This window comes from Molothrus aeneus, chromosome 1 (assembly GCF_037042795.1).
Source record: "Molothrus aeneus isolate 106 chromosome 1, BPBGC_Maene_1.0, whole genome shotgun sequence".
Taxonomy (NCBI): domain Eukaryota; kingdom Metazoa; phylum Chordata; class Aves; order Passeriformes; family Icteridae; genus Molothrus; species Molothrus aeneus.
Window position 1 is genome coordinate 24,176,079 of NC_089646.1, and position 19,759 is coordinate 24,195,837.

General features: G+C 35.5%; 1 protein-coding gene across 1 annotated transcript in view; it reads left to right on the top strand.

The window, feature by feature from the left end:
* The window catches only part of VPS50 (VPS50 subunit of EARP/GARPII complex), an 80,554-nt gene that overhangs the window by 19,457 nt on the left and 41,338 nt on the right, over nucleotides 1–19,759 (top strand). The window contains exons 9-16 of the mRNA XM_066553399.1: nucleotides 2,355–2,437; nucleotides 4,008–4,050; nucleotides 6,807–6,905; nucleotides 9,819–9,959; nucleotides 13,023–13,158; nucleotides 17,818–17,915; nucleotides 18,604–18,698; nucleotides 19,318–19,416. Coding sequence (XP_066409496.1) covers nucleotides 2,355–2,437; nucleotides 4,008–4,050; nucleotides 6,807–6,905; nucleotides 9,819–9,959; nucleotides 13,023–13,158; nucleotides 17,818–17,915; nucleotides 18,604–18,698; nucleotides 19,318–19,416 — 794 coding nt within the window. The remainder of the gene's footprint in view (nucleotides 1–2,354; nucleotides 2,438–4,007; nucleotides 4,051–6,806; nucleotides 6,906–9,818; nucleotides 9,960–13,022; nucleotides 13,159–17,817; nucleotides 17,916–18,603; nucleotides 18,699–19,317; nucleotides 19,417–19,759) is intronic.

Below are 19,759 nucleotides of genomic sequence, written 5' to 3' on the forward strand. Positions count from 1 at the left end.
AAATTGTATTTTTATACTTCTTTTAAATTGAGAAAAGCTTCATATGGAATTAGATAGCCCTGCTGCCAGGGGAGAGTATTTTCTATCAAAAACTCATTCCTGCCTTTACATCTAGGCACTGAAGCTTGAGTTAGTTCAGTAAAAATGTTGTGGGGTCTTCACTTATCCCTGCTCTCAAATTATACCTCTTTTCTTTAGCTTGATATTTGAGGGACAAAAAAAAGAGATTTAGCTGATTGTTGATAAACTGGGTCTGGATAAAGAATTTCTATTGATATATTAGTATACAAATGTATACATGGGCTCCCTGCTTAGTATTTAATTTGTAAATGTAGTAGCCTTCTGTCCTTATTCATTGGGTTGGCTTTTTAATTCAGTTGTAGAAAAGATTGCAACAGGCAGGCCATCACACTGAAAATTCAGATGCTGTTATCTATACTGGCTAAAAAGGCAGTAGATACTGCACAGAGCAAAATAGGATCTTGTCTTAAGGTGATGAATTGTATGAAAGAAAGCCTCAGCATTTTATTGACAGCTATAGTACTTGTAGTGTAACAATTTTGACTTGCAAGTCTGCCAAATATTTACAGCTAATACTGGATAGAATATCATGATGACAATTCCCAGTTATTAAATTTGGAAATTGAATCTTAATAGTTTCAACTTTCAAGATTCTGTGAACTTAATTCTATCTTGAGTAAGTCACCTTGTGTCAGCAAACTTTCTTACTCTTTACCAAGCAAAACTGCACTCGTTTTCAGGTGGCATAAAGTCTTTCTGCTCAGTAAGCCCTGTACAATGATTAGCTTTTAATTTCTGTGCTGTGTTTTGCTACCCAGGAAATTAACTCTTCACTGTCCACTTGCAGGAATTGTCCTGAGGAGATGTAGTTGCTGTTGCATTCACACACAGACCCTAATGTCTGATTACCATAATTGGTCAGTGGTTTTAAAGGGCTGGAATTGCTGTTTTGGCAGACTGCAGTTGTAGAGCTGTGCTCAGTGTCTACTCCCAATAAGTTATCCCAGCTAGTGGCCCATTTATTTTCTGTACTCCTAGAAGTTAGTAGGTTGGAATATGCATGAGAGCTATTAGTAGCCACTCAGAGAAGAGAATTTTGAAAGGGTTCCCAATTAAAAAAACCCCTGGAATGAATTTATGGTAGCTTACAGGGCTGAGCTGCATCTGTGGAATATATTAGTAATATATCTTATGCAAGCACGCTTTCTGATTTGAGCTCTGTTAGACTTACTGGAACAAGTACCAGGTTTCCAGTGGAGAGAGATATAAAGAGCTAATAATGCTCTTTAGACCAGTGTGCTGTTCTGTTTTCATCTAATGGATTATGTATTTGGGTTTTTTTGTGTTTTTAGTTAAATTTGATCTGCATTAGAACATTGCTGTTAAAACCAATTTCATTTCAGAACCTCCTCTATGATAATAGCTGAATATAAATTAGCCTTGCGTTTTTGCTCTTCAGTCAATGACTGAAATTCCAGTAACAGCTTTGCATTTGAGCTCTCTAAAGCATGTAATATAACAGATGTAATTATGACAAAAACCAGAAGCTCTTAGCTATTAAAGAGGGTTTCTCTTCTTCCAAGATTCCTTCTGATCTCCTGTCTAATAGAATACCAGAACAATAGGTATATCTGAGGCAATGCCCACGTCTTGTTGGTAGGATCCTTGGGTTTTACATTTTTGTGTGTATGTTTTTGTTTTGTCCTGACATCCTCATAATACTTCCTGATTGAGCTGTCCACTTATTGGATATTCTTCTTATATATTAGGACAATGCATTCATAGTGTGTTCTTTGTTTCCTGAGGCCTTCTGTGAGTCAGTTGTGTTGAAGCTAATTTCTAATGAGCTGGATGTGTCAATTTAAATAGTGTTTATTTGGGCATAATGTTGGGAGTGTTTTCCTTGTCTCCTTTTATGTTTTATAAACAATGGGAATAGCCTGCCAGTGCCTGAATTAACCTCTTTCCATGCTCATGAATAGATTACTGGGAAGATGTTAGTTGTTCTGTAATAAAAGCTTTGTGATGTGTTTTATATATACGGATAAGGAAACAATACAGCAAGTTGTTTGCATAAGGTAGTGCATTACCTAGTGTTTTCAGATATTGCTAATTCTAAATTACCTGCTGCAGTAGACCCTCATTCTTTAACTTTAGAAGTCAACCCTAACTCTTTTACTTTTACTGACCCTTTACTTAGTTAACCCTAACTCTTTTACTGGGGAGACAGGAGAGGCAAAATATTTATTCCTAATGTTTATACATAAGCATGCAAGAAAAATGGGTATTGCACTGTTCCTTCAGATGAGCTTTCAATTGTATTTTATCTTAAGGAGGAGGATTATCCAGGAGCTATTCAACTATGCTTGGAATGCCAGAAAGCTGCCAGCACTTTCAAACACTACAGTTGTATAAGGTAGGGTGACATTGTGCAGATGTCAGCTATTATATGATTTTATTTGTGATCATTGATTCTCATTCTCTAAAGGAAGTTTAATTGAAGAGCAATTTTCAGCTTAGAAAAGTAAAATTGAGGCAGTTATAAAGGTTAAGTATCCTCTGTAGTTTCCCACCTCCCTCTACCATGACTAAGCAGTCTTCAGTAATAACAGCACATAATGAATGTTTAGACCATATAATTATTTTGTAACTGTTGTAATATGTTGGCAGGTAAAGTTTCACTTTAAAGTGAATTATAACTGTGCTACAACCTCCCGCCTAGAGATACCTGAGCTGAGTTTTTAATGAGAAGTTTCTATTCTGGAATTAATTTGCCTATAGCAAGATGGCTTCTGCAGGATAACTTAATCCTTGTCAATGAAATTAGCAAGTGCAGAGTTTCATACTGACATGAAGAAATTGCTTTCAGAACCAAAACTGATACACATATCTGCAGTTTCTAATGTAGAAAGACTTAATGTTTCCATTGCTTAAAAAAAAAAAAAGAAAGAAAAGAAATGGCAGGAAATGCTCATAAACTCCAGCAGGAGATGCATAACATCAGATTATTATGGAGGTCCTTCTGTTTGCATGTGGAGAAAGAATAAAGAAATGCTGGCTACTCTCTTTAGTGTTTAACGGCATTTTTTTTGATGCCATTTTTTTCTATTTAAACTTTTTTGCAGGGTGTTGTACCCAATTTATCCAATGGAAACAAAAAAGGAGGGTGATGGGTGTATCATTTAAATATAGAGAACTAAGCAGAGATGCTAGAATGTGTCTTTTGATATTTAATGTAGGCCCCTAAGGAGAAGATTCACAGCACAGAGGGAAGTTGTCTAAAATGAGATATGGTGATTATTTAATGAAAACTGTGATTTCTGGGCAAGAAGAGAGTATCCTGCCTATTTCTTTGTTGCTTTCACCCTTCCAAACAAAAACATAGTAGTTTTTTTTTCTTTTTTTTTTTTAATTGCTGCTGTTCTGAGATTTTTAAAGCTGGTTGCTGCAAAGGTGCAGTGGTGTCTTTCTTTGTCCTAAATAATTTCTCTTATGGTAGCTGTTTTTGTTAATTTTTTTATACCAAATTTTACATTTTTTTTTCTGAAGAAGCTTAAATTTTCTTTTTCTGATAGCATTTCTGTAAGGGGCTCCTGAGTAACAAATAAAAATTACTGAAGTTTGGAAAGATTTGACAGCCCTGACCCTTCAGGGTATGTTCTGGTGTAGACCACAGTGCCAAACCAAAATACTTAAAACAAGTTTCTTGGGGGTTGGGAATGTCTTTCAATTTTTGGTTAAATCATAGCAGGATGGAGTCTTGTCTAGACCCTCTTAACACTGTTGCATTATCAACCTAGAATAATCTGCCTTTCAACACAGCAGTGGTGTGATGGTGCTAGTCTGACACAGCAACAGCAGTTTAATGGCTTATGATGAATTGCTATGTTGTGACTCAGCAGTAGGGCTTTTGGCAGTAAGAAATGGTCTGAATTTGTTTATATAATCAGTAATTTTATTATAATTTTTTTTTCATTCATCAATAGTGAGTTAAATTCAAAACTGCAAGACACCTTGGAACAAATAGAGGTAAGAATTATTACACTGATGTTCAGTATATGCTAATATTTGACCTCTAAGTATATGCTACTGTTTAATCTCTAAGTACTAGAGCTTTCTAGTTAAATGTTGTTAGCAATTATAGAATGTATGCATTTCTTTCAAATACCCTCTTTGGATGCTGTAGCCGTTGCTGTTCATGTAGACTTTAGTGCTGTAATCAATCCAAATGCTCTACAATATGTTATCACCCAGTCCACTAGTTGTGCTCACTGTAAGTGGTAGAGCAGTCAAATTAAAGAAGTACATAACATTTGAAGTATTGAGCTTCTAAACAGTTGTGAAAAGAAAATTAATAGCAAGCCAGTAGGTTTGGATAAGCTGTACAAGAGATCACAGTTTCGCATGGAATTTTAGAGGTTAGCAAGCTGGAAACTGCTGGATAGGACTGTGCTAAGCTGCAGGAAATAAGACTTGAATAGCTGTGAAGGATGAGACTAAGGTTGGTTTAAGTTGGTAGATAGCATCACAAAAGCAAAGGAATATAAAATGTTAAGTGTCTTCCTGGAAACTGGTGGGGTAAAAAGAGGGAATGCTTTAAACTCCACTACTAGGTAATTTTGAGCTGGAACTTAGCAAGCTTTTTGTAGGAAGTCTAACAATGTAGGTATGTATAATGTGTATGTGATGTATGTAATGCATACATATGTAATGTTTAGCAGGAACCTGAATCAGCTATTTGAGCAGCTGTCTACACCCGTTGTCACATGCTCTTCAGAAAGTCAGACTAGCACGTGTTTTATCATACCTTGTTATTTAATTCACTGTAAAATTAAAATTTTGTCAATTTCCTTCAGTTATGTCTTTGTACTTCAGCTTTTATGCGCAAAGCTTTTTTTTGTTCCTTTAGTCTTTCTCTGACAGTACTTTATTCAGACCATATCTGGTTCACAAAAGCTGGTGGAATGTCTGTTTTCTTACCACTCTAACACAGGCTGTGTGAGAGTGAGCACTCATTTTTCCCTTGTGAGCAAATACTGATGTTGCTTAAAAGGAGACATGCATTTTTACTTCCTTCCAGTAACAGCTTTGAAGAGCAAATTCTGATCTTATCAAAATATGATAAAATGTGCCATATTGGTTGATGAAAGCAATTCACAGCTAAATAATCACATTCAAGATTTTTATTTATTACTTGTGAATTTATAAAAATATCTTACTTTCTTCCTGTGAAACTATCTTATTTTTTACTGGAGTTATGCCCGTGCACATGGAAGAAACATCATGGGGTCATGAAACATGAAGTCAACCTGGGGTCCATGGAGTATTGCTGAAAAATACATGGTCTAATTAATATAGAATAATATTCTGCTAGTTAGGAATTCCAGTTGAGTGCCTTTACTTAAGTGCATTCCTTTTTCCTTTTTTTAATATTTTTTTAAATTTAGGTTTATATATAGATCTTACTTTTACACTAAGTTACATACAATGATGGTTTTTACAAATGCAAGATGGCTTTAGTGGAAGGAACTATTGAAAAATGTAACAGAAAAGATTAATGTTCTCTGTTTAATAGCTGTGTTCATGGGCAGTTTGATATCCCTGTTTTTTTCTTTGTACAGGTGCTCTGCAAGAAACAAGAGAAAGAATTTTTTAAAAAAATCTGTATATGTCTGAAATTCAAATGGCTGAGTAATGTTTTAGAGAAGTTCTGAGTCTTTAGGTTACTTGTCCTTTTACCATTTAGCTTAGGGAAGAAAGTACAATGAACAACCCCCACGAAATCTCTAGGATTAGCACCAAAAATATTTTGTGGCTAATGATGTAATTAATGAAAACTTTTCAATGGATTAAGTAAAAGTACATAACAGGCTGAACACCCATCTACTGTGATTTCTATTATTAAGAGAAAGACTGTATTGCAAGATCATTAAATAATAAGAATTGAAATGGTTTAAATATTTAGCAAGGAAAGAAAATATTTGTTAACTGTGTATGTTATGTTATTGATTCATTCTGTTTTTATTTATTGTTGGTTGAAAAAAAATAGGATTAGGTTGTGTATCTGAATATATCGCAGTGTCTACATGAGAATTATGTCATTAAGCTATGTAGTCAAATTCTTGAAAGCTTTATTAGTCATAAAATACATGATCCTATTGAAGTTGTTTTTTCACTTAGTTTACATAGTAGGTGAACTTCATTTTCTGCAGAGCTGTTCAGTATGCTCAGACACAGCTCTGCTGGCAGAACCTGTATTTGTGTGTCTCCTTTCTTTTTTATTCTCTCAGGTACTGATTGTTGTGCTGATATAGTATTCTATAAATGGCTGTCTTGCCAATGAACTTCAAATTCAGGCAGTGTTAGTTCCATTTAAGAGATGCAGTCAGAGGGTTAAGAAGTCTGTAATGGAATTGATTGAGCTGAAACCCGCAGATCTGTTTTTTCTTAGGGGTGGAAGTAGACCAGCTTAGAAATCCCAGCTTTCCCATATTGATGTTCCTGGCCTTCTCAAAGTAAACATCACTTTGAATTTGACTGCAGAGTTCTTGCTTGTTCTTGGGAGTGGTGGAACTCTTTGGCTGACACTGAAGTACTTACACTGTCAGAACTGACCCTTAAGCACCTCAGAAAAGTCCAGTCACACACAGTCTTAGTTACTTTACAACCATAATTATCACACTGTTTAAATAAACATCTTCCTCACTTGTTGTTGTTTAAGTAATGTATTACTTGACCTGTTTTTTTTTTATTGTTTAATGCATTTTTTTCTTCAATTTTTATAGGAACAATTGGACGTAGCGCTTTCCAAAATATGCAAGAATTTTGATATCAATCATTATACAAAGGTTCAGCAAGCTTACAAGCTGCTTGGAAAAACACAGGTTAGTACTTACCTTCTAAGAAAGTCACAAAGAATAGTCATGTAACAGCATGAAGCTTTGAGTACTGTGATGGTAATTTATTTTCCTAGTTGTTGTGATTTAATCCCAGGTGTCAGCTAAGCCCCACACAGCTGCTCGCTTCCTCCTCCTTGGTGTGATGGCAAAGTCAGAGGGCAGGCAGGTGTTCAGTCATCCCCAGGACAGCAGGACTCCATCATGTGTAACAGTGACTTGTGAAGACAAACTTTATCACTCCATACATCCCCCTGTTCTTCCTTCTTGCCCCAGCTTTTATTACTAAGCATGACACCACATGTTATGGAATATACCTTTGCTCAGTTGGGGTCAGCTGTCCTGGCTGTGTCTCCTCCCAACTCCTTATGCACCCCCAGCCCCCTCTGGAGGGTTGGGGTGAGGAGCACAAAAGACCTTGACCCTGTAAGCTGTGCTCAGCAATGGCTAAAACATCCCTGAATTATCAACACTGTTTGCAGCACAAATCAAAAACACAGCCCCATGTCCCAGAGCAGCTACTGTGAAGAAAATTAACTCTATGCCAGCCAAAACCAGCACACTAATGCTGATGGATCTTGCCAAATATATGTATACAAAGGTTTTTATAATGCTCATGTAATTTAACAGTACTTGCTAAAGGAAAGCTGTGTGTTATTGCAACCTGTAGTTTTTTGGAGAGATCATAGCAGTAAAAGTTGCATATTTCAGCTCTGTTTATACTGCTGTTTGCACTATTCATTCTATTTGGTGATATGAATACTGTTTTTTATAGCTAGATCTGCTTTTCTGGGTTGTGCACTACCTGTGCCTTGAGTATTTCCATTTTATATTGTACTGTTAACATGATGACAGTGGAACATGTGAGGAGATTGATTTTTGCAGTAAAGTACATCCCATGGCATGTCAAACACATACTGTGAACATGTCCTGAAAGTTACATCTGTGTGTGCCTAGAGCCCTTTCTGTCTATATAAGAGTAGACCTAGGTTCTCCTGTAGGACACAGTTCTCTTCTGTTGGGTGCTCTGTCTTGAGGCTTCATACTGGTTTGTTTCTCTGAGAAGGCAATCAACCAGTATGAAGGTATGAAGTATGGCAACTAATATCAAGGTCCTGTGAAGTAGGGGGGATAAGGAGACATGAAAGTCTTGGAGACATGTTCTGTCAGTGATCAGGGCTCATAATACAGGCTGAATGTGATGGTTCCAGTGTAACAGGGATTGATTTACTTAGGGAAAAGATTCCCCCAGAAAGCTTCAGTTGCTAAAGATCAAGTCAAAGCACGTGTCCCCTGGTGAAGACAGGACAAGAACCCAAATAATTTTTTATTATGCTTGGCTTTTCTTAATGCTCTTTCCAGATTTCAGGAGCATATCTGATATAAGATTGCCTTTCTTGTGTTTGTTTTAAAGCTTTGTTTGTTTTGCATCTTTCTAATTAGAACCTTTCTAGCAAAGTTGGGTTCTTTTTTTCCTGGCTTGGCTGTAAAACCAGTGCAGCTCTGCAATAGGATAGAAGTGGATTTATCTTCCCATACTTTGTTAATGTGCAGAGCTATTGGAATGCCTAAAGACTGCAACTTAAAATCAGGGGACAAGATTTTTTTAGTGCACTGTATTCAGTTTCTTATTTACTGAAGAAAAATAGGTACAATGCATTCACTGCATTTCAAGCACATGACATGTTGAGAAAGGCAGTTATTTGTTGAAGAGGAATGAAGTTTCTGACAAAACAAAAGTGTTATTTGTTACTGCATGCTTTGGCTTGCTTTTTTCCATTATAGAGTGACTTGGTTTTGGCATTTTTTTTCTTACTAGTAAAGTATGCATTTTGAACTTGTCCTAAAAATAATTTAGTTGCATTTTTATTCAAATCTTTCCCATATTAACCTCTTCTCAGTAAACAAAATGTCAAGGTCCTTCAGTATCTTCAGTACTTTTCATTATTTCATTTGTCATTCTGTTTTCTTTAGCTAATTCAGGTTAGGACTAGCTATAGGAGATTGGCTGTTTCAATAGGATTTAAGCAGAATTGCTTCTTCTTTCCTTGTGGAGTAATTGAGTTCTCAGCTCTTGTTGGTAGCTAAAAATGTCAAATAGGAAGTAGTGAAACTGAACACTTTCAAATCTGCTGATGACATGTATGTGAAAACAATGAGAAAATTCAGTTTCTGAAATAGAATAATGTTACATACAATTCATTAAGAACAGGGACACTTGGGAAGCATCCTGACCTGAAACTCAGACATTATTATGGCAAACTAATATGTTACATAATCATTAGTCCTTAGTACATATTACTTTTTCCTAGAAAAGGTAGTCTTTTTTTTCAAAAAACAAATGTTGTTTTTTCCTACCAAAAAGAGGAATTTTATAGGAAATTTATTTATATGATGTGCATGCCTTTATTTAATGGTTAATTGTACTGTGGATTCTTCACTCTGGCAAGTGGATGAAGACTTTGTGCTTTTAATTTTAATGATTGCAAAGGAAATATTTTTGATGTACTTAGCAGTTTTCCCAGTGGGAGAAAGAGCATGAATCCCAACTCATTTATTTTTGATGTGTTATGAACAATTGGGAGGAGGGTAAATGAGTGAGTAAATTCTATAATTAGCTGTGTTATAATAATATTTACTAGTGACAGTGTACAAAAAAAGGTAAAGAGGGAAGATGGTGGAGGAAACTGATTTTACTTGCAATATCTAAACTCTTTTATGTGACCATATTGTAGTAATGCCAAGATCTGTGTTCAGTATTTTTGAGACAGAGATTGGAGGACAGGCTTAACAAGTGTTCAGTGCTGAAAAGATCCATGTTAAAAGATGATGGCTAAAAGATTATGGCAGATAACAAATTGAATTTTACTGTTTGGTTTTATGTTACTCCATTTCTTTCAGACAGCAATGGACCAGTTACATATGCACTTCACCCAAGCCATTCACAACACTGTGTTTCAAGTAGTCCTTGGGTATGTGGAGCTGTGTGCAGGAAACACAGACACCAAGTTCCAGAAGTTACAGTACAAAGACCTCTGTACAGTATGTAATTCTTGCTTATATGTATTGTTTTTAATGTGAATTTTTTCACTGTTGTAGGTGTACCTTTTGTCAGGAGGGACTCATTTGTTAACTCTATAGCTACTCTAGTTTCTTAATACAGCTTATGACTATTTGAGCTATTTGTTAGTCATAACTTAATGTTGAATTTGATTGCACCAAATTTTAGCACCTTGGAGATTTTGTCCACTCCATCTAACAAACAAAGACCAACATTTCAAAATGTGTGTCTTCAGTATGATATACTAGTTTTGGAATAAGTATTATCTTTGAACTTCATTCCAGTGCATTTAGCTAGTATTCACAATTTCTCTGATACTGCATTTCTGTAAGAATTCTTGTAAAGATTCCAATTTAATTGTATCTTCCCATTATTCCTGACTTTGTATCATTCACTTTTCATTCTCACATTTAGTTTTGTGCTTTTGATACCAGGATAAGGGACAGCTATAATACTGAGATGAGAAAGCCTGACGATAGGCAGATCATGGGCTGGGAATATACATATATTTTTCTGTACTACAAATGTTAAATGTGGTTTCTTGTGTATTTTGTAATGTTTTTAGAATGAATGTACAAATTTTTAATTCACTCTTTTAATATTTTCACTTGGGATTTTACTGTTACACCCTGAGAAATTTTCTAAAATTTCAGTGATGGGGAAGAAGTATGTGAGATATTTCAGGTGGTTCTAATGTAGAATTACCATTTGAAATTATGTTTCTGTCTTGAATGTTCTTTAGGATGTTTGTTTCAGTCACAGACGAAGCTCTCATCATACTTCATCAACTTAAGGACCCACCCATCAGTTGCAATTTATTAAATTGAAATGCAGTCACAAGGAGATTAAAGTTCATATTCTGATCCATTTTCTGTTCTTTCACTTCTCTTATCTCCTGGGATCATGTAGCTGCCACTAGTAATCAACACATCTGCATTGTAAACCATTTCATTTTAAAGAGGTGCCTCTTTGACTTAAAAAGTTTACATTATCTAAGGGCCTTCATATAAATAAAAGTGTGATAAGCAAAATAAATTTAGTGGGAATAATTGCCTTAAGTATTCATGAATATAATGAGTGAGTTTCTGGGTAGTTGGTATTTTCACTTCACTGAGATGAATTCTAATTGCAGAAAGCCAGCAAACTCCGATCTTTGTTCTCCAAACTGCAGTCCTTTCATCTTTCTGCTATAAGCCTTCAGAGCGTGGTTTTATTTCTGTTTCTTAGTTTCTAATGAACTTTTCTTCCAGTTTTTTTTTGTTTTGTTTTTTTTTTATACTTCTGTATGTCCTTCAGTTTATTTCCCATTCCTTGCTAATACTAATGATACTAAGCCCACTTATTTACACTTACAAGCTACTACTGAGCTGCTTCTGACCAGTTCTAAAATCCAGGGTGTGTGCTGCTGTTTATCCTTATACTTGAGTGTGTGGAGGAATCTTTCAGGTACTTGGAAATACCACATTTTTAATACATAAAGAGGGTGGCTTTAACTGCTTGGTTACAAAATTATTACCTCATTATTTCTGTTAGTCTTTACTTATGCAAAGTCTTAATGACATGATGCTTAAGTTAATGTGACCCTACAATATCTGGCATTCTGTATAAAGGTACTCAGATTTGGTACTTTATTCTACTTGTGAATATTGCTGCAATTGCATTGAAATTTACTTTTTAAATTTTTCTTTACTATCTTGGTAACCATTAGATATTTAGGAACAGGCTTCAGATGGGAAATTTTGGTCTCTTACTATGCTGTTCAGTGTTGGTTGTTGCCTGTTGTAATGCATTTGTGAGAACAGGTTGCTAAATAAGATGAGCTATCATAGCAATTCAGTTTCTAACTTCCTGTAGAAAAAACAGCAGGTTTTCATCTCATACACTCAGTTGTTGAGGAATAAATTGTTCAAGACTGAAATATGAGCCCTCTTAGTTTAGTTCAAGTGAGAACCTTCTTCAGGCTGCCAATGCTGTTAAGCCAGGATGCCCTTAACATGTAAAGGGTTATGGAGTACTTACTCTAATTAAGCAAGGGAAGTCATATAAAATTGAAGTATTCTTTTTGAGGTAGGTATGCTGCTCTGTGTTTCTGAAAATCTGTCAAAATGAACTTGTCTAGCTTTCCATTGTAGTGGCTTTTTTCTTTGGTATGTTTGCATCTATTTGGAAGTCAAGATACTGAATTTTATAATAATGTGAATCTTTTAAAAATGAGTAATATTTTCAGAAATTCTTAAGCATTTATGAAAGTGCCTGTCTGCTCAGGGTCACTGATTCTTTGTTGAGTCTTTCTTTTCTTAGCAATATGCCATGCTTTTACATGTTTTCTCTTTTTGAATATTTCTGGAGCAGGGCAAAGTTTTGCTGCTTCAGTCTCAAGTTTTGATTTTCTTTATTCTAGTATAAGCTCAAAGAAATTCAGTTGTTTCCTTAGTTTAAATTGAATTATCTTGGTATTTAGTAAGTAATCCTTTCTTCCTGTCCACCTGAAAGTCAGTATGTGTTCAAGTATAGTGATTTGCACGAGAAAACTTTAGATTTTAGATACTAAAATCCCTGAAATACAGGAAGAATAATATGAGTTAGTAGAGAAAATTGCTGAATCAGCAAGTTGCCTTTTTTTTAACTACTACTTTAGAGCTCATTCAACCCAGTGGGGTATTTGCCAGGAAGGCTTCTCTGTAGCACTGCAGTACAAAGGTCTGTGTCCCTGAACTGACACACAGGGTAGCTGCATCCCTCTGGTAGTGAGATGGCCTTACTTCTACGTCTGTGTCACTGTAAAATAAATGTAAGAGGCAGTTAGCATACAGGCCAATTGAGGAAATTAAAAAGAAGATGCTAACAAAAACTTTGTACTTTTGGACAGCATTTGATTAGTTGACTAAAATCAGGAATCTGTCACTTCTTAAAATACATTGAAAATGAAACTGATGTATGTCAGCTCTGCTATATAAATTTGAAGAGTTTCTTATGGTTTGTGTTGCTGCAGCAAAAAATGAACACCATTTTGAAGTTTCCCAATGCTGTTTGTTGTTCTGTAGCACATCACATCAGACAGCTACATTCCATGCCTTGCTGATCTCTGCAAAGCCCTCTGGGAAGTCATGCTCAGTTACTACCGAACGATGCAGTGGCATGAGAACCATGACCAAGATGAGGCAGCAGTTGTGTCTTCTGGTAAGAAACCTCTGGGAACAAAACTTCTGATATTTGGAAATAACTTAAGCTCAAGTTATTAATTTATGTGTTGGTATCTTTGTGGTCTTGCCCCAGTGCCTTCAGCATTTTTGTTGATAGTGTGCAGTAAGGACTAAAGCACTCACTGGATTTTTTTACTCTCCAGAATAAGATTATTTTTTTAATGAATATTTGTATGTGCCAGTCTTGCAGATATAAATAATTTTATTTTAAACAGTGCTTAGGGAAATGTCCTTCCCTTTTATGTTGAATCTTAAAAAAAAAAATCATAAAAGAAATTTCTTTTTTAGTTAAAAAATTATTTTGGATTGCTGGAGCTGTTTTTTGAGTTAAAGCCATTGCTTGAGTTGAAAGTTTTTATAGCTGTATCAGATGTAAAATTTAGAGTTGAAATATTTGCTTTTGTTGTGTGGTATGAAGAAAGATTCTAGAGTTTTGATTGAATTGCCCATTCTCAATATTTTTACATTTACAATTTAAATAAGATAGTTACAGTTTCTTCTCTTGTGTCCATCTTGCTGTGATTTTTGCAGATGTAAAATCATGCAGGTACCATAAAGAACTTACTTAATGGACAAATGGTCACAGTAGACTCCTAATTCAGCCACATGTGCACTTACAGAACTAGCTCCCCTCAGAGTCGTTACTTGTGACATCCTGAGGAAAGAAAACAATCTGCACTCTAAAGCCTTTTACAGGAGCCATTAAGCCTAATAAGGTCATTTATACAGTCAGATGCATAATTTTAGACACACTGCTTTTAAATGCATGCCAGAGTGTTTTGGTATGTTAACTACTGGCCTTCTGTCACTCAGTTTTTAATTTTCTGGAGTTATGGCTTTAATGTAATGTACAACTGAATGTAATGTAATGTACAACTGAAATGTAGTGATCTGCTGAATCACTTTTTCAAATACTTCAGCAATGATAAAGCACACAGAAGGGAATTTTAGAAGTACAGTTTAATTTCAGAGGGACTGTAAATATCTACTGGTTGTTGTTTTTCTAAAACTCATTGCTTATTCTACAGTAATTATTGAAACTGTACTGGGAATTCTCATTTCATACTTACTGATTTGATGGCTGTGATATGTGGTAAAGTCAAAGAGTAAAATTCCTGTAGAATGGGCATGTATGTCAGAGGGAACCAGGGAGGCACTTCAGGAGATTATGCTGAAATTGTTCTTCATATAAGCCCCACAGACTGGAGCAGTAGGTGTACCACCATATCTGGCTTTTATAGTTTTGGGAACTCATGGCTGTCCCAGTATTGTCCCAGTTAATCTCAACACTCTTAGAAAGTGCCTTAAATGTGTCAAGGGACTCTTGATCTTAGGGCACAAGTACAACTGTAGAAGTGAGAAGCTGGACTTGAAAGACATTATAAATAAAGCTCTTTGTATTTTAGTAGTGAAACTTATACAAAAGAAGTCCTTGGAAAGACAGAATTAAGTATATGTAGAACTTGTTTAATCAAGCTGAACATAAAATTAGTGAACTAAAATTATCAACGTAACGTGAAATGAATGTCGTTTTTATCTATATGTCATATTTAATGAACTACTACTTGGTCTATGATTTTGTTGTTTGTACGCTAAACAGCAAATTGCTGTAATACTGGATTTCATCCCTCAAAATAAACCACTTAAACTACTTTAAGTGGAAAATTTTCCATTACACTGTTTGTTGTGGTCAGAGCATTGTTTATGTTTTTAGTAAAGAATCAAACAGAAAATGAATTTTAAAGGGATCTATGCAGATAATTTTTGTTTTCCCTGCTCAAAGCAAAGTGATCTTCCAAGTCACAACTGTTTGTGGGAGGGCTTGCCTGGTTTCATAGCATGGAATTTACTGTGATGTTGATGTAATTTACATGTGTTTGTGAGACAATGACTTAACAGAAGACCTGAAAGTGAGTGGTAAAATGATCACTACAGCATTTAAACTTCTGATTTCACATGTGTAGTCCTAGGAGTAAAAGTTGGTAACAGCTCTAGTATCTGTAAAATATTCAAAGAAAAGAGAGAAGAAAATTATGTAGGATGTAAATTCAATTTCAACCATTTTAATTTTTAAAATGTTTCCTTTATAGTACTGTGTAAATTCTGTGCAAGACCTGCTTAGTATTCAAAGAGTGAAGCTAGAAGACAGAGATTTGATTGAGTCCTTTTTTTTTGCTTTCCTCTATCATGCAGGGATTAAACAAAAACCTTTTGTTATTACTGAAAGCTGCCTTTTTGAATTTTGAGAAATACCGAAAAACCTGAAGAATCACTGTATTTAAATCAGGCATCTAAAATAATAACTCCTGGGTGGTTTTGATCCTTCTTTTTATGTGTAGTTATGAATATATGTGTTCTCTGCCTGTTTCAAATTCTTCAATGCAAAATGTGTATACACTTTTGCAGTCCTTGATTTTCAAGGAAATTATCCTAAGTTAATGTGTTTGCATTTGTGAAATTAGCTGCAGTGCAGTTCATTAGAAGACTGGAAACAAGACCTCTTAGCATGACTGCCCATAATCCAAGAGCATTGGGAGACTGACAGAGAGAGAATATTCCATTGATTATTTTAGTGAACAATAACATCTATATTGCAGTGTCTGTCCAACCATTCCTTCATGAATGGCAGTTTGGGAGTACAGGGACTATGGTCTTAATCTAGAGAACAGGTCAAAGACACTGCTTTGTTTAGCATTGCCTTGAGTCTGCAGAAGTTCAGAAGAGAGGAGGTTGCAGAAACACACAGAGTGTGCTCTGGCTAAGATTGCTGGTTTTGTTTCCTTGATAGTCCAGGAAAGGTTAAATCCACTTAGAGGTTTTCTGTTCATAGAAATTAGATTCTTAGATTGTTTCGGTTTGTGTTTCATTTAATCTTCCATGGAAGATCAGGAAAATGAATTTGTCAGAATTATTACTTTCAGAAGATGAGCATATTTAGGTACAATTAGTAAATTATGATTTATGTAGGCAGTGGGTAATATTTGTTCTATTATTTTTCTTTCCTAAGGAACATTTTTTGCATGCCCTGCAACAGTAGATACAGTATAGAATTAAGTTTAGGTCTTGTTTGCACATAAAACAGCCTCTTATCATCTCATTTTGAGTTATTAGGGTAGATTCTCAGTTAACCTGCAAAAACAGTCTCACTGTCTTAACACAAGAAAAAGTTGAATGCACATTTGCAACCTTGAAAAATGAATATCCCTAATATAAACCCAAATTCTGTACTGTATTTTATTATGTTTTTTAATTTTGACGAGGAGTTATTCAGTTCACAGTACTGGAACTTTTACATTCTGGCTGGTTATTGTGCTGCTTCTGTGTTCTTGAGTTCCAGCCTTGTGGGCACACTAACTCAACTAAATTGCCAGTAGTTCTTGGTAGTGTTTGTGTGTTCACTGCTGTAATCCCTAGTTTACAAATAAAGCTTTCTCAGTGTTAGATAAAGTTCACAATTTAATAACATGTCCAGCCACACCTTATGGCTCTATCTGAAAGAAATCAAGTAAGGCCAGCATCCATCTCAGTATTCATAATCTGTTTTCTGAATTTAAATGGAGGTACAGATGTAGAAGATATAATATTTTTGTTGCTCCTGTTAAGCTTATATAAGTATTTTTTATAATAGGCAATAGTTCTTGTTCTGAGAAACATACTCTGGAAAGGTTCAAATTGGAAACCAGATGGTCGATGAGGAGAAGGATGATGTACATGACACTGTTCTACTTACAAAGAGTCTGGCCTAGGACTGGGAGAATGAGGCACTGCTAAGTGCTATTTATAATTGGTGATTGTTACAGAAGGAAACTGCTCACTTGACAGTGAGCACTGGATGATCTGAAGGAGATACAATCAAAACATGGTCAGACTGCTGTGCTCTATTGCTGTTTTGGTTTAATTGAATTGCCAGTGTCTGATACAAGTCATAACAATTCCTATTAGTGGATGTTTTTTCTTTCATTCTCTTAAATATGTGGTAGTCCAGACAATGCTGCAGGGTCTGTCCTGCATACATCTGAAAAGGCTGATAAAAATCTTGTATCCAGCCTCCCATTCCTTACTGGCCTCTTTAGTAAGGTGCTCACAATATTTACATGATAGTCATCTAGACTGCAAGGTCTGGATTCAGGGCAAGGCATGACAAGGAAAGAACACTTACATTGTTGACAAAAATTTCACGATGCTGACAAATGGAGGACATATGTACATAGTTTATGTTTCTGGGCTCTTCTTCAGTAGACAACAAAATTAGACATGAAAAATTGCTCTTTTTTCTAAGGAAGGTGAAGCTAAGCCAGGAGTTTGTCTGGAAAAAGCTGTGAAGCCTAGTAATGAAGAACTGCAAGGGTCAGTTAGGATGAGCTCTCACTGTGATCCTTGCAGTACATTACTACCCAAGGAGCACTGTGGGGACAGGTGTTTGGTATGCAGGTGATGGAACTCTCCTTGTCTGCATTTGCATGTAATGCTTATATATTTAATATGTGCATTATTAATTTCTGTTCAAAAGTTTAGAGCAAAGTAATTCTTCTGGAGTGAGCATAATCAATAATATGGCAATAGCTAAGGAAGTGTAATTCTGTGTAGGATAACTTTCAAAGCTTTTGGAAATACTTAAAATGCCTTTAACCTGAAGTTTCAGATGGCAACAATGTGATTGGAACTGAAGAGAACAGTTTTGACCGCAACTATGTAAAAAAGAAATTGGAACATGGGCTTTCACGAATATGGCAGGTATGGGTTTTGAATTTTGTTTCCCTCTAAGTATTTATTCCCCCCCTTCCACCTCTCCAGTATTAATTATGGTTATATTTATACTAATGTTCTTAAAGAAATGTCTCCAGATTTTTTTTAAAGGGACTTTTTTAAAGTGACCACAGAAATATAATTTCTATGACTCAGTGATTGCAATGCTTCCAAACTCAGTCAAGATACCAAAACATAGTAATAGGACTTTTTGTCTGATCCCATTTCTTTCAACCTGTGTGCTCTCACACAATCTCTTTTCTTCTCACGTGCTTTTCTCTGTGTACTGCTTTATATTTCTGGTATAACCATAGCTCTGGAGAACCTGGAGCCTTGTGAACTTGACTGGTTTCTTAGTATTCCTGCTGCGATTGCTGGATCAGTTTGGTGTGCGGTGTCACCCAAAATGTATAATGAAAAAGCCGACTTCTGTTTTTGCACTGACAATAAAGCATCTAGGATTGACTCTATCTGTTTTACAAAGTGCTAAAGAAGCTGATTATAAAATTGTTTTAGAGAAATTACCCATGTTACAGAAGATGGAATTCTCTTCTAAATTTCAAAGAAAGAATTTTTAACTGCAAGCAACCAACAAGTGTTAATGAACGAGGCATCCAAGCCTTCACTTTTTGTTTTCAGTGTACTAAGTATACAAAAGCTTGTTTGTGTTTTGTAGGATGTTCAACTGAAAGTGAAAACATATCTTCTGGGAACAGATCTGTCTAACTTCAAATACGATGACTTCATATTTGTACTTGATGTTATCAGCAGGTATGCTGGTGTGGTTGTAAGACCTTTAAGTACATGTCCACAAATGAGCTCTGTTGGTGAAGGCTGATATTTGCATTTTGATGCCAATTTCATTCAAGTGTGCTGATAGCTTGAAGAGCAATTCTTCTATATGTGAGAGCTTATGAGGATCTATTTAGGGGAGGTAGCAAGAACTGCTTTGCTTCTTAAGTGTGATATGATTTCAGTATTGTCTGCTTTTAAGATAAGGTATATGCAGGTCTAGCAATTTTTTTTTCTAAGAGCTTTTAAAGGGGGTCTGAGTCAAGCAGAAAAATGATGTGATACTGCCAACCTGTACAATATTATATCCTTCTTTTTTGGGAATAAAATAAGATTGAGACTGTGAACTGACAGCTTGCCCTGTGTAGCGGGCTCTCAAAAATACATTTATTTTGCTTATGGCTCTTTGTCTCTATGTGTACGGCACACAATGATAGGATTTGAAGGAAAATGAGGCATGAACTTTTGTGGAATACAACCTTAACAGTGCAATGTAACATTAGTACTCTGTGTTTATGAAGATACATCTACACTCACAGTTAGAACAGCAGTATTAAGAAATCAATAAATATGTCTAAACTTTGTTTTATTACTCTAGGCTGATGCAGGTTGGAGAAGAATTTTGTGGCAGTAAGTCTGAAGTTTTGCAAGAATCTATCAGAAAACAAAGTGTTAACTATTTCAAAACATACCACAGGTGAGACTATTATATTTGCAGTACATTATTCTAATGACATTTATTATTGTTGGGTAAATTCTTTCCAAAGGAATTCCACTGCATAATGTTCCTGCATTGAGATTGACTGTAGAGTATGTTTCCTGATGAGAAAAAGGCTTTGAGCCCTGGAGAAAGGGAGAGGATAGAGAAGCCTTCACTTCCACTGTGTTTGTGGAAAACTGTAATTGTAACAGGCAAGTCATAAAGATGAACAACTTTTTAATGTAGAATTTCAGTAGTTTTTTAGGTTGCCTCTTGTCTCCTGGCATCCTGAGAGGGAATGCCTCTGAAGTCCATACTTTGTAGCAAAATTTTGTCTTCT